We start from the raw sequence: 16,038 nt of genomic DNA on the forward strand, positions 1-16,038 counted from the left end.
TCTAAAAACGAGGGGGGGGGGATTGTAAATTGTTATCAATACTTTTCCTTTCATGGCACAGCCTCGGGTCAATGCCACCCCTTGACCCCGTGTAGGACACCCCTGAATAGACATAAAAGACAGGCAGTACCTGATGCAGATGTCCTTGTAAAAAGCTTGCGACGGCCTAGGGATGGTATGTGCTGTCATGAGGCAGGAAAGGAAAATTACGGTAAGTATTAATAACAATTTTCCATTTTCCTGGCTTAGCCTCATGTCAGCACAACCTCGGGACCTAACTAACAAAAACAAAGGGAGGGGGAAAAAACAGACACCAGGTGCTGCCAAAAAGGTAAATTTATTAACATCTAGACAAAGCAGAGGACAACACAGAAGTTTCCATGAGACTTGATTGGGAAGAAGCCACACCGCGTCCAGCTTGTAATGCTCAATTAAAGAATTAAGAGAACTCCAGCTTGCCGCTTTACAGACCACATCCACTGATTTTCACCAGGCCACCCAGGAGGGCGAAACTGCTCTGGTTGAATGCGCACAGATCTCCTGGGGAGGGGAGAGGTCTTCCATTAAATATGCTGTTTGAATTGCTTTCACCTCGTATGATGAAATGACCTTTGGGGAATTCTGGGGAATACAATCTTCAAGGTAAGAAAATATATTGAACTGACTGAATCTGGGAAAAATTGTGATTTTAACAATCCTTTCAGCACGAATGGCAAATTCCATCTTGGAAATATGGGATGAAACGGGGGCCGACTCTTGTTGGCTGCCTTGAGAAACCTGACTGTGAGTTGATCTCTAGCCCAAGGAATAAAAGTTAATGCTGCTACTAATCTGGACTTTAAGGGTGTTGTAGCTCATACCTACATCCAGACCGGACTGAAGAAATGTCAGCACATTAGCCACTGATGGCGTCTGAAACTAAAACCCCTGCTGAGCAGAAATCCCTTTGAATTTCTAACACACTCGGTGATAGGTGGCCTTAGTAGACAGCTTTCTTGCTGCGAGCAGGGTTGACGCTACCGATTCACAAAGATTTAGACTGCTTAGCCTGTCCCTTTCAAAAGCCACGCAGTCAAGGCCAATGGGTGGGATCAGGGTGGAACTAGTCGTTCTGAAGGAGCAGGTCCCGGGCTTGAGGCAATTTGATTGGTGGGCATGTTGCCAGGTGACAGAGGAGGGAAAACTATGGCCTCCTCCCCAGAATGGAGCAATTACTTTTGCAGAGACTTTCTCTCCCACAATCTTCAGCAGTGACCTGAGAATCAGAGCCATCGGAACGAATATGTGTACTTGACTGAAATTCCACTCCTGAGAGAACATCCTGTGGCAGCGCTTGTTGACAGAAGAACCTGGAGAAGAACCTGGGAACTTGACAATTGTCTGGCGTTACCATAAGGTCTACCTCGGGTATCCCCCACTGATTGAAGACCTCCACTAGATTCTTTGGGTTCAGCATCCACTCCGTGTTGTTGGAGAAGTTGCGGTCAGCCATGGTGTTTTGAACCCCCGGGAGATATGCCCCTGAGACATCTAGGAGGTTTGCAAACCCGAAGATCTCTGCTGCCATCTGGAGGAGGCGTAGACTTCTTGTTCCTCCCTGCTTCATGACATAAGAAACTGCCTTCCTGTTGTCCATCAGTAGTTTCACCCTCTTGCCTCGAATGATGGGAAGAAAAGCCTTTAGAGCTTCCCTGGCCTGTCTGAGTTCTAGTAGGTGTGACGGACTGGGAACCTGAGGGAGCCATTTCCCCAGAGCATTCAATCCCCGGCAATGAGCGCCCCAACCCTGGAGACGTGATCATGATCCAACCAGCAGGGTTGATGCGCTTTCCCCGGGCTAGGTTATCTCTGTATGCAGCGAACCACGATTCCATTGGCTGAGAAGACCGAATTGAAATCTTGTGTGCTGTTGCGACCATGGAACTGCCAGAATACCGGCCGTCACGCTCCCTAAAAAAAAACTCATTCCTCTGTGTACTGTGATCATAGCAAAGAATGCTATCTCCAAAGCTTCCACTGAAATGCAAACTATTTTGTCTTATGGAAGGAATACTTTGTATTGGAGCGTGCCGAAAGAGATGCCCAAATAAACTAAGTTTTGGCACGGAGTGAGATGGCTTTTCTGTGTATTTATCATCCATCCAAGCTGCGTTAAGGTGGCAAGAACTTGATCTTGGTGCTGTAGCAAAAGATTCTCGGATTGAGCAAGAATTAGGACACTGTCCATGTACTGAAATATTCTTACTCCTCTTTGCCGAAGATAGGCGATCACTGCTACTAGAACTTTTGTAAAAGTGCTTGGAGCCGAGCTGAGGCCAAAGGGAAAGGCACCTGAACTGAAAATGGTTGCCCGCGTAGAAAAACCTCAGAAAGTACTGACGAACTCAGGCCACCAGGATATAGAAATAAGCATTCTCAAGGTCCACGTAGACCATCCAGTCACCCCGGCAAATTAATGCTGAAATGATCTTGAAGGATTCCATCTGGAATGACTGTGGCTTCAGAAAGGAGCTCAGGTTTCTTAGATCCAAGACAGGGCGCCACTTTCCTGACATTTTTTGGACGAGAAAAAAAGTGAAGTATACCCCCTCACCCTGTTCTTCCTGTGGCACTGGTATGATATATTGCGTGAAGTGTGAGTAACTCTGCGATGTATTATTCCAGTGACACTCACTTCTCTGATGAAGTGGGGATTTTTGTTGAAACAAAGAAACTTCTTGGAGGGGAACTTTGGAACTGAAGATGAAGGCCATTACCAACCACTTCCAAGACCCAGGAATCTGTTATTCTTTCCTCCCAGATACTGCTGTAGATAGCTAGTCTTGTCCCTACTGGCGATTCCTGGTGGGCCGCCCTTAAGAAGGACTTAGCTGTAGTTTTGGAAGCCTGAGGAGTTTTAGATTTGGAGTGATCAGCAAAGGTGCCACAATTTTGCCATGAGAAGTGTGAGAACTCTCTACCCGGGCGGTAGGCCCTGGCATCCTTAAACTGATTCCAGGGTCTTCTATTAGTCCGAAACAACTGCGAAGGACGCTTCCAATCCTGGGGGAGAAGACCAGACTTTCCTTCAGTCACCTGTCGAATTGCCTCTTCTAACATTTTACCAAAGAGAGTGCCCCCTGAGAAGGGGATAGAACATAAAGCCTGTTCTGAGGCAGAGTCTGTGGACCAGTGTTTCAGCCAAAGAGCCCGTCTAGCCATGATAGAGTGAGCTATGATGCGGGAGGTGAAGCTGACTAAGTGCACCGTTGCTTCCGCAATTAATTCAGCTGACAATTTCGGGACCTGAAGATTTGATGAGAATAATTGTTTTTTCAACCAGGAACCTAAGGCCGACTCCACACTCGAAGCCCAGACCCTGACGGCTCAGGCAATTGAGGTCAGAGCCACAGCCAGCCTGCAGGTAGCCCCTGCAGTGGTAAAGGCCTTATTCAGTTCCAAATCAGCCTTCCGCTCCATAGAATCCTTAAAGGATGCAGTTTCCTCCAAGGTGTACCACTTTAAAAATGGTAAACACTGATGGCTTTTCCTTTTTGCCTTTTATGAATTTATCCCTGTTCTTGGTGATGAGGAGACAGGAAAAGTTTGAAGACACCAGAGGATTAACCCCCTGAAGGGGACATACGTCTTGTTACCTTATCGCATCTGCTCCCCTTACAGCCTGGATGCTGAGTGAGGGAAAGATGGCCCCCCACTCGGCTCTATAGCATTGGAGGGCGGAAGTGATGTCAAACGCTACTTCCGCCCAATGATCTTAAAGGGGATTTATTTTTATTTTTATGTAAATATGAGATCTAAGGTCTTGTTGACCCCAGATCTCACATTTAAGAGGTCCTGTCATGTTTTTTTTTTCTTTTACAAGGGATGTTTAGGCCTGCAGTACACTGCTGCTGGTAAACAGATATCTCTTGCCTGGGCGTTTTTTTCAGCTGCCCCTGAACTCTCCTCTGTTATCTTATCAGTACATGTAAAATAGGCGTCTCTAGGCAGCTGAGTTTAGAACCATTTTTTGGAACGCAAAAAACGTACCATGTAAACGCAGCTAAACGGAACGTTTTTAAATGCTGGTTTCTAGCTGTCAAGTTAAGTCGTTCAGGATAGGTTAAATGATGTCCCGTGTACATGAAGCTTTACATTCCTTGTAATAGGAATAAAAGTGACCTTTTTTTTTGTATAAAGGACAGTGTAAAAAATTTTTTTATAAATGAGAAGAAAAAAAGTTTAAAGCGCCCTGTCCCGCCGAGCTTGTGTGCACAAGTAGTGCCTGCATATGAAAACGGTGTTCAAACACACACATGTGAGGTATCGCCGTGATCGATTAGAGCGAGAGCAATAATTCTAAGTTTAGACATCCTCTGTAACTCTAAACTGGTAACCATTTTTAAACGTTGCCTATGGAGATTTTTAAGGGTAGAAGTTTGTTGCCATTCCATGAGCGGGTGCAGTTTTGAAGTATGGGTAGTGGGTATCAATTTACTTGACGTAACATTATCTAAAAAAAGAAAATGGGCTAACTTTACTGTTGTCTTATTTTTTTTGGTCAAAAAGTGTATTTTTTTCCATACAAATTGGGCTTGTAAGACCGCTGCACAGATACCGTGTGACAAAGGGACCGATGTGAGTGTGCAATGTATGTGTAAATTGACGGCGCTATATGGGTACCATAATTCATAATATAATAGATGCGTATCTTAATGAGATGCAATGTACAGGGATAATTGTAGACGTGCATACTCACTCAGGTTGAACTGGATGGATTGGCATCCATTCAACCTTACTAACTTTGTAATTGCATTTATGGACCTTTGAATAATTTCACATAATATTTTTAAGTTTATCATCATTTTTTGGTTACATACAATTTTCCTTGGAGATTGTTATGACACACTTGCTTTATGGTATTTAAAGACTGCATTGCACTATATTTGATGAGAATTTCTTAGGGACAACCAAGGGTGTATGAATATCTGTCCTGTACTGTAGGATTAGGATAAAAGGAATTTTGACCTGTAAACTCCATATTTTGGTGTACAGTACACAGGCCACTCTTCCCTCCTGTTCTATCAGGGAGCCCTATATTAACCTGTGCACTGCAGACCATCAGTGCTGATCAACCATTGTGTATTCCTTTGTGTGTTAGCTTCCTGTTACCTGCCGTGTGCGATTCTGTTGTTTCCCGTTACCGACTTTGGCTTGTCTTTGACTATCCCTGTTTGCCTGTGATCCTGACCCTTTGGCGTGTCTCCGACTATTCCCGTCTGCTTGTGGCCCCGACCTTGGCTTTGTCCCTCACCATCCCTATCCTCCTGTTGCCTACTGTGGGTGTGAGCTGGGGGACCCTGGGGGTCGCGACCTGGAGTCAGTTGCAGCCAAGTCTATCCTCACCACTAGAGGCGCTGGTGAACACCTGCTGGCTCTTAGACTCCGCGCCCCAGGGAATCTTACACTCCAACCCTAGTGGGATCTGTCCCCCGTCTGCAGCAGTCAGCCGTAGGGTGAACAACCTTGCGGTGCACCCCTGATCCCTACGGTGTGCATCTGTCACCTCGCCTTAAGGTGACCTGACACATTGGGGAAGAGCTATAGGGGTATGCCCAAGGGTTGTGTTTAGCAAAACGTTGCCAGTGTCCAATCACCCGATTAGCAGGATATAACCCATGGTGTTTAAATATCCAGCCTGTGTCCTGTACTGTATTCCAAGATACGACATTTACATGCAAGTCAAAAATGTTTTTTTTTTTTCACTTTCAGTGATGGTGATAATGGGACAAAGAGAAATGGTTAATTTACCTAACAGGGAGTACAGATGCTAATAAAAGCCTGACAAGTGTTTTAAACCCTCTTCACTCTATCTAAAAGTAAAAACAATTTTTGCCTTTAGTTATATTTTGAGCGTAAGGACTCATTCACACAGACACAGTGATCAGTACACCCATAAATAGGGCAATGTATATCTGTGCAGGAGGCACGGGTAATCCGTGTTCAGAGCTGTGAATCAGTCCTGCAGGGATCTACACTCAGGGGTGTGTGTGTGTGTGTGTGTGTGTGTGTGTGTGTGTGTGTGTGTAGATCAATGCAGTCTTCAGCCTGCCATTGATTTTACCAGGTTGGCTGCACGGATCACCTGTACCTTTGCCTAGGCTTACACTGGTGCATTTAAAATACTGCATGCAATTCGCACAGGAATTGTACCGCACATACATGGCATATGATGTGCACAGGAATGCAGTGTGATTTTGTTTGGCTGAAATTGCATCGCATTCACACCAAAATGGTGCACGACCCTTCCTCCCCCCCCTGCACCTGAATCGCATCACATGGGTGTTCACATCCATGCTATGCAATTCTGGCAATCGCACTGCACTTTGCGATCTGTTTTGGGTGTCGTTAACATAACATTGACACCCGCGGCGAATCTTGTGCGTTTCCCACATTGCATTAGTGTGAACCAGGTAGCTAAACATGGCCCTCTGCATGGATGTACTGATCCATGCACCTGTGAATGAGCCTCTATACATTCTATTCATTGTTTTATGTTGTTTTTTTTTTGTTTTTTTTAGAGATGTTCAATATGCAATGTGCCACATCGAATCTAATCTCCAAGGAATTCATACATGGCAAAACTTGTTCCCATTCTCATGTTTTGCCTAGAACTACTGTACAGATCTTGGCTGCTGTATGTAGCAGGACTTGTGACTAATCCGCGTGGCCAAACCCAAACTCTCCTACTGGCTCCTAATCAGTGACTAGACTAGGAATAATGTGAGCAGGAGCGTTAAAGGCATTCTGGTGGCCACACTGATTGCAGCCACAAGCATTGATTTATACAGTGGTTGAGACCCATATAACAGTGATATGGAAGGTTTGTGAATGGTGTGGAGGGGGCAGGTGACTTGCAGATTAATAATGAGGCACACAATTTACAGTATATTTGATCATCTACAAATAAATATTATATTTGTAGCTTGGGTAAAGTTCAGCTTCAGTGGTTCCACTGGCTATAAACTCTTTTACTTCTGTATGTTGTGATGAAAGGCTCTCACAGTTGGTGTTGCTCTTTGAGAAGTACTGATGTTCACAGTCAAACATGTGCATCAACAGGTTGTAATAAAGTTTTTGCTGTAAGCATGTGTAACTCAGCCCTTCTTCTTTTTGTAAGGTTTGTTGCTTCTGATGTCATCCCAGCAAACAGCTACATGGACCAGGCACCGTCCCCTGCAGTTTGTACTCAATCACACTATAATCTATACCCGCAGAAGTGAGTATCTGTCAGATTACACTCTAGAAATATGTTGCTGCTCAGTCTAATAACCAATTAATGTACTCTTTTACAATTGACTTGTATCTGTCTGCAGTTGGACTAGAAAAACAAGCCCCGCTTCCCTCGGTAATTGAATTGCTGTTGAAAAGGGGTCACGTGGATAGCAGATCGTTCTACAAATGTTATGAATGTCCATTCTGTTCTGTTTAGCCACTTGACCTGGTGCTATAGTGTATCACAATAACATTTATGTAATTTTTTTTGGTTAAAAAAAATTCCAGTAAGTGTATATTGATTGGTTTGCGCAAAAATTATAGCGTTTATAATCTTATGGTTTATTATTATTTATTTATTTTACTAGGAATGATGGCGATCAGCGACTTCTAATGGGATTGTGATATTGTTGTAGACATTCTGACACTGACACTTTTTGGGGACCAGTGATACTAATACAGTGATCAGTGCTAAAAAAAAAAGAAAAAAAAATGCACTGTCGCTGTACTAATGACACTGGCTGGGAAGGGGTTAACAGGGAGATCAGAGACTGCACCCCATCTTCATCTCTGTGCAGGTAACTACCCCTCTTAAGCTCATACTGCCTACTCATTGAGAGCTCTAGCTCTGGTTTAGCAGAGGGTATGTTGGACTTTTGCTGAGAGGTACCACTCCTTCCACAAGCAGAGAGAGGATTCTTCTTCACAGCATGTTGGAAGAGTACAGGCATTTCTACTCAAGATGTGGCTGCTTTCTAAAGAAAACAAATTGTAAATCTTTGCACAGCTTTTGGTTTGACACATCTGGAATGTGTTGAGCTCTTATGAAAATGTTTCTATGGCAAGAGGCAAAAAAGATAATAAAGTCTTGTTTTAAAAAAAAAAAACATGTTATACTTGGCTGCCCTGTGTAATGGTTTTGCAAAGAGCAGCCTGAATCATCCTCTTCTCAGGTCCATCTTTGCTTTTCCTGGCCCCTCCCTCCTATGGAGTGCCCCCTCAATCAGCAGTTTCCTATGGGGGCACTGGAGCAAAGACACAGCTCCATGTGTCCATTCTGACACGGAGCCTGGCGCCCCGCCCCCTCTCTCCCCTGATTGACTGACTGACTTTGACAGCCATGAGAGCCAGTGGCGCCACTGCTGTGTCTCAGCCAATCAGGAGGATGGTCTCTTATGGCTTAGACATTTGTGGACAGAGCTGGAGAGAGATGGGGCTCAGGTAAGTAATTAGGGGAGTGCTGGGGAGGCTGCTACACACAAAAGGTTTTTATGTTAATACCTGCACCAAGATAAAAAACCTTCTGCCTTTACAACTCCTTTAACTGCATCTTATTTTGCAGACAGGAGCCAAATAAGAGTGAACAAGCGGAAATCATAATTTCTTCCCCCTTGTAATGTGCTACCTGGGGTTTATTGCTGGTTATGTGACTGTGGTTTGTGCTGCAACTTCTACTTAAAGTGGAACTTCACTCTCTCAGTCAACATTGACTATTTTTAATCCTGCTAGCATTAGTAAATGGATAGGAAAGTATAGCATATTTAATTGTTTTAAACAGTTTTTTTTGGATTTCTTTAGTTACTTCCTGGTTTCCATGCCTAGACAAATTGTCATACATCCCAGGAGGGAAGGAGGGGCTTTCTCATCTAAGCACACCCTCTTGCCTGCATGCCTGAGCTAAGAGCACATGGATTCCAGGAAGTAAATACTACAGGAATCATCTGCCCTTACACAAGATGGCCACTGGCAGAAATCTAGGGGGTGACATTCATGGATGGAGACGTTTTCTTCGCATTTAAAATGTATTAATACTCTCTAAAACAGGTAGGTACTTCAGACGTTATTGCGTTTCAGCCATGATGGCCTTGTTGTGAACAAGACCGTCATGGCTGAAATGCGTTAACATCTGCTGTAGCTACCTGTTTTATGTAGTATTGAAGAGCATGTATGGAGTTGCGGATCATCTTCATTGATTATTGTGTTAGCAGCTGAGTGACTGCTTTTCCTGCAACCGACAGCTCAGGAGGTTAATATGAAAATTTGGGGTAGTAGTGCCTTTTCCCTACACTATAGTTCGGCTTTAATGCCAGTAAAGTAGAATTGCTCTGATTTCTTCTCCTTTTTTTTTTCCTGCAGCCCTGACTCTGTTCTTGATCCTGATGGTGAGTTTGACCTAGATGACAGCATGGATGTGGCCCGACATGTTGAAGAGCTCTTACGACGACCCCTGGATAACAGCCAGTGGATACCCCATGCTCAGTCCTAACTCCCCTTGCCCCTGACTCTGCACTGCCTCCAGTAATCAAAATGTGAATTGTTTTCACAAAAATTTATTTTGGTATTTTGTGCATGGTGATAGTTTTCATTTTTTTATTTTATTTGTTCTATGGTACCTTTTTGTCACAAAAAAGTATCTTTACTTGCTTTCTCCTCCCCAGTTCCCTGTTCAAAAAATGTTCTTTGGGGAATTTAGTCCTAGTCTCAGTGTAACTCTTTCGCTTCTTGAGAGGTCTGTGAAATATTGCAAAGAGGTAAGCTGAAGGTGCCACTTAATTTGCAAGGCCCCATATCCACAGGTGTTATAAGGGGGTGTTCAGCAAACATTTCTGATGCCTAATATGTGCCCCCAGACACCCGCCAAAAAAGCGTATTGTTCTGGATGATCAATACACCCAATTTAGCCAAATGCTTGCCTCACATTGTGCTGCATCACTTTATAGGTAAAAACGCCAGCAGCATTTTGGCCACTCAGAGAGCCGCTTGGCAGAATGTGGCCAGGAACCCCCACAGAGGTGCTGGAATTACGTCCACCGTGAGAATGAGGCCTATGTGCCTTGACAGAAGTTTTAAGCTAAATGTCATTCATGTTTACTTTGCTATATATGTAGAATATTCTCTGCATCTGAGCCTCCGCTTGAAAAGTATAGAAAGATAAAAGAGATAATATAAATAAACCCTATATAGGCTTATGCAGCGTTATAAAATAATTTAATATTAAATATCAACATATAGAATTATATATATGTCGAAATACAAATCTAAAAAAAAAGGTCTGCTTACCTAGTCTGAGAGCCATTGGTCTTTGGTTTCCTGATAATTGAAGTTTAGCATCTAGGAAAATCTCAGTTAATGGGGAAGTGTGAGTGAATGGTAACCCCATGTCATACAAGTGCCAACAGCCATGGGCAGTCAGTGTGTGTCATTAATGTTAAGTTATGTTAGACCTCTGTTATATTTTAATACCTAGGTGCAAGAATCTGCCCCACCTGGGCAGGGGACAGGCAACAGGAACTCGTGTTAGTAGGCAGATATATATATATATATTTTTATATATATATATATATATATATATATATATATATAAATGGGTGCGTGTGTGTAAGTATGTATCTGCCCCAGTGAGAATTTCCCTGATTCGATGGTGAGCAGTATAGTGTTCAACAAACACTAAAAGACCTGCCCTGGAATCTCCAATTGAATTGCTTTATCCAGGTGCAGCTACGTTGTCTCTTTAAAAGTGATTTCCATTGTTCTGCTAAAAACTTTTTTTTTGTGATTTTCTGTTGCCTATTGGCTAAAACAGGTAGTCACAAGGCATTCGAGAGAAAATAAGGAAATGTTAGAACTGTAGAAACAGTTGTTGGAAAGAACCTGTAGCTCCCTTAAAAGGAATCTGTCATGCAGGCTATTACCCATCTCTGCAGAGGTTCCCACCTACCGTATGGCCCAAACCTGGAAAGTGGTGCGATTTCCAGGGCAGGTTTGCCACTGTGTGTGTGAACCAAGAGCACTTTAATGCGCCAAGCAGTGGCAGCCTGGCTATGGCAGGTAACCACCAGGTTGTTTGCTATCTTAAAGCCTTAAAGTTGAATTCCAAGCTAACTTTATCTAAGCTTAGAATGGCTCCCTCCCCCTTCTAACCACTAGAAGGAATACTTCCCTATTCTTAGGGCCCTTCAGTCTGGTCATGTGATCTCCCCAACGACCACCTTCAGGGGAAAGGAGAGAGCACAGACAATGGATGTAATGCTTGGGGGGTTTACTTTGAGGTATCTGCTGTCGGCAGTTAATCCTTTCCCCTGAAGCCTGCTGCCAGGAGGTGATCATGTGACCGGAGTGCCCTCAGAATTGGTATGTATAAGCATCATACTTATTATGCAGGGTAGTTAGAATAGGAGGTGATGGGGGCCAAGCTTGGCTAGATCTAGCCTAGAATTCCTCTTTAAATCGAAACTGTTCAGAACTTTTGCTATAAGTGACATCAGCTTCTTTGTTTTTCCATAAAATAAAAGCTGAATTACTAGCTTTGGGGAGCATTACTATGATGCAGTTTTTTTTAAAACCACTGGTTCCTTGAGATTGGCAGGAGGTGCAAACTTTAAGCACAGGGAGATGGAACTCCCATTTACTGCTGAGAAAATCTTTTATGTTTTGGAAAAGGGCTGCTGCTTTAAATGTATGGTGTATAGTAAGTGTGATAAAGAATTATGTAACTACATATGTTTTTGTTGTCTCAAAATCTCACACTATATCAGGTTGATTACACAGCTTACACAACCATTTTTACTTTTTGTGGCTCACGCAACATCAAAACAGCCATTTTGTCATAGACAGTAACAGATAACATTCATTAGGAGAAGTGTTATTCTCTTAATGTCTTCAAAGCACATGAGGGAAATCATTAATTCATTTGTTATGCTGAAATATAACAAAGGACTGTAGAGGTCTTCTGTTCTCACTGCTACTTAGTGGGGTACGTTCTCTTGGTCTTCTCTAATAGCATAGGTCAAGGTAGGAAAAGTCTGTGTGTTCCTCTCCTGTATTTATACCGTTGTGCTTATGCCCTGTGGTGGTGTGTGACATTCAATAAGGTCACATTGTGCTTCTTTCTGGAGTAAATAGAACTAGGGAATGTACTCACCAAGCATGATCTAGCATTAGAGGAGGAACAGTATTAAGAGGGATGGAGATGTCAATGCCATGGATTAGGTTCCTAGCTATTATTTACTTTGCACCTAACCACCGTGTTCAAAGATTAACATCGGTTTTTCTTATCTTAAGATCTTAAAACAGGGATTTTTTTTTTTGGACTTCCATGGTTTTACTTCAGCCTTACTGAAGCTGTTCCCATTGAGAAAAATCTTCAAAATGTGATATGTCAAGGTACTTGAGGACCATGGTTGAGAAATGCTTGTAAATCAGCTTATTTCCTAATAAGGGAAGGTAGAGGACAGGGTACACAGACTGATCTGTCCCCTAAAAAGTATTGTTCATTAGTGGACACGACATACATATAACGGCAAATCCCCAACATCTAGTCTTCTGAACTTCTCCAAGACCCATCTTAACAAATGGAAAGAGAGAACCGTGAATCTCAGTGGGCCATGGCAGGCTACTATTGAGCCATACTATAGTCCTATGTAGATTGTGCTCAGTGTATATTTTATATAACCTACAATTAAGTGCAAAGGTTTTAATACGTGATCTGAGGTAATGTAACAATGAATACATCTAAATGCTAAATATGCATTTACTTAGGAAGGGTTTGGCAACTGCACTACAACCATATACAGGTTTAGGGGAAACTCGCAGAGCTGTAGAGGCATGTACACTTCCTTATAAAAAAAAGAAAACTGCGCTGGAAACAAACCTAATAATTATAGCAGCAACTCAAAGTGAAATACACATAAATAGCAATAGATAATAAAATGGGCTGCGCTCTTACTGTGACATGTTAACCAAATATGCAAACATAAAATAAAATAAATGGATAAAAAGTGATTGAAAGAATCATTATAGAAAGTAAAAAAGTCCCAAACAGTGAAGGATGTGACTTATGTAAAGTACTCCAATAAACATGGAAAAATGTAAGGGTTCCTTGGATGGAGAACAGACTAGCAGCCAAAAGTTCAGTGAAAATCTTATGAATTTATGAAACAAACAAAGTGAATCCACCACCACATAGAGTGCACACTTACCAGCTACACAAGTTTAGACACTTGTCGCCAATACCCAGCCAGGACCTTTTCCTTCAAAGACTTTGGGTGTCTGGTCAAATGATGTAGTAAGCCATTTGGTTGGGAAGGTGGTTGGAGGTACAGCTTGTGGAACCATACACGGTACAAGTGGAGATGAGGCGAACTCTACTTTAAATTCCTACTAAGCAGGAGCTGTAATCTCTACGTGTTTTGTGGGACAACGCCCACTTCATCAGGAGAAAGCCAAAGTTGGTTTTTGATATATATCTGAATCCTAAGCAGTACAGCCAACAGAGTTCAAGCGAAATCATCCGGAAATGGGGCTAGAATTCAGATATACAGCAAAAGCCAACTTTGGCTGTATCATGATGAAGTGGGCGTTTTTACAAGAAACATGTAGAGATTACAGCTTAATGTTCCAAATTGACATTGTCTCATCTCCACTTGTACCATGTATGGGTCCACAAGCTGTACCTCCAACCACCTTCCTGACCAAATGGCTTACTACGTCATTTGACCTCACATCTGAAGTCTTTGGAGGAAAAGGCCCTGGCTGGGTATTAGTCACAAGTGTCTAAACTTGTGCAGCTGGTAACCGTGCCCTCTGGGTGGTGGTGGATTCCCTTTGTTAGTTTCATAAAGCCACAAGATTTTCACTGAACTTTTGGCTTGGTCCGTTCACCATTGTAGGAACCCTTCAATTTTTCAATGTTTATTGGAGGACTTTACAAAAGTCACATGCTTCACTGTTTGGGACTTTTCTACTTTAATGATTTAATCACTTTTTATCCATTTATTTTGTTTTATGTTTGCATATTTGGTTAACATATCACTTTAAGAGCGCAGACCATTTTTTATCTATGTACACTTGCTTTTCAGTTATTACGGATAACTCAGGCTGTATACAGTCTCTGGCTCTCCCTTAGGAGATAATGAGCCAAGGTAACTTTGGCTTTGCCGCAGGCCTTAATGAACTGCAATAGCCTTTGTCTACAAGTGCAGAGTTTGAAAAATATGTTGGACAAAGCTGTTTTCTGAGGCCTAAGGGTTAAACCTGTTATGTTTCGTAGTGCGGTGAACACTATGTATTCAGTATTGATAGATTATAACAGGGATACTATACATTTAATGTTTCTTTTCTTTTTTTTTTTTTATCTTTATGGTTGCTGCCAGCAAATATCAGGGAATTGATGATACACCACATCTGTTCTTTATAAAATGCTCCTTTTGCACATTGATAAACCTTAAGCCTCACCCAACCATGTGCATGCACCTTCATTGTACTATGAATATTCTCCTGAACTATATTGGTAACCTGGAACAACCATGTAGCAAGCTCGGTCAGTGAGTCCCATGGGGTGGAAATCAGTGCTGATAATTACTGTCCTCAAGGGTTGGAGAAATGTTCCTCCAACCCTGTTCACTGATGGGTACCTGTCAGATGATGAGCATCAATACACTTTCCACCATGCAAACATGCTTCATTTTAGCCTAAAACTACTTAAGTACTCGCCAAAATCTCAGATTGTCTGAATTTTTTTCTTTTATCCCCAACATAATGTGTTTTTAGTGTATGGGTCATTTTAGGAACCAAGGCCTTCATATGGCCAGCTACTGGAATGATATTAAAAGCTTTGTATGTTAGATTACCAAGAGAATGGGATGCTGAGAGATCCTTCATCCTTCAGTGTTATGTGGGATTTTTTTTTTGGGGGGGGGGGGGGGGTAGACCTTTTTAAAAGGGTTATTTTTGTTTTAGTTTAAAGGCCTTGATATTTCCATGTTTGTGGTAGGCCCCTGTACTGTTGTTGCAGATTATGGGCTGTGGTCATTACGTTTGATCGTTCACTGCCTCACCCTGTCATATACGTGCCTTTCTTTCTATACAATGACTATGTATTGTATAACCTGGGATATCTGACCCCAAACCCCCACGTCTTTTCCCTCATGACTGGTGTATCAATTTGCACTGTTCCACCAAAAACAGATGCCGTCACATTGTAGCCAAAAGGCTGCTGGAATTCACGTCATAATTTCACAGGGCCAAACACAATAGCACAACCCTGTCATTTCGTCATTAGTATTTGTGTGTTTCTTTTGTTCCTGCTACTGTGTATATGTATTTATAATAATTCTGGCTGTAGGTTTATGACAGGAGGGCTTTTACATGATTACCAGTCAAATCTATTTTGTTCCTATATTAATCTGTAACATTATACAATTATGTCAGTTTGTACCATTTTTAATAGGAAAAGCCAAAAATTTACTAGGCCACATTATTCCCCCACCATGGGCCAGTAATCAGGGAAATCTGGAATGTTCCATTTTACTAAGGGGGGGGGGGGGGGGTGTATGTCAACCAGTTCTCATCGCTGTGCTATCACAAAGTCTCAGTCCTATCTAATTCCTCACCTTCATAACTCATGCGTTTTGTTCCTCACGGTTTTTATTGTTGTACAGTGATTTTAAAAGAAAAATATAAAAAAAAAAAAGTGGTAAGAAAAAAAAACAGCACTCAGGACATAGATATAAATATGTACATATATATCTTTTTACAGCTCTCAGTATACGATACAAAATGTTTTTTGAATGTTGGATTTTTATCTAAGGTTACGACAGAGACCGAGAAATGCTATATTTACAAAACAGGCAAGATAATATAACAGTAATACAATCTCAGCGGACCTTTTAGTTTTATGGGCTACCACTGTTTGTTAAATGTGGTTAGGTGTGCCTTAATGAAACAGAAATTCATACCTCCTGGAAAAATACCATGTAAATGTAGAACTATCCCCGAATACATCGT

The 16,038-nt window shown here is 42.2% G+C and overlaps 1 protein-coding gene across 5 annotated transcripts in view; it reads left to right on the plus strand.

The window, feature by feature from the left end:
- The window catches only part of LOC143935591 (signal transducer and activator of transcription 5B), a 413,177-nt gene extending 401,425 nt beyond the window's left edge, over positions 1-11,752 (plus strand). For all 5 annotated transcript variants that reach the window (XM_077459573.1, XM_077459571.1, XM_077459575.1 and 2 more), the window contains 2 exons: positions 7,160-7,258; positions 9,391-11,752. In XM_077459573.1, coding sequence (XP_077315699.1) covers positions 7,160-7,258; positions 9,391-9,520 — 229 coding nt within the window. In that variant the 3' untranslated portion in view covers positions 9,521-11,752. The remainder of the gene's footprint in view (positions 1-7,159; positions 7,259-9,390) is intronic.
- Positions 11,753-16,038: the final 4,286 nt, after the last annotated feature.

This window comes from Lithobates pipiens, unplaced genomic scaffold (assembly GCF_037356315.1).
Source record: "Lithobates pipiens isolate NorthernLeopardFrog02 unplaced genomic scaffold, aLitPip1_a1.2 Scaffold_28, whole genome shotgun sequence".
Classification (NCBI taxonomy): domain Eukaryota; kingdom Metazoa; phylum Chordata; class Amphibia; order Anura; family Ranidae; genus Lithobates; species Lithobates pipiens.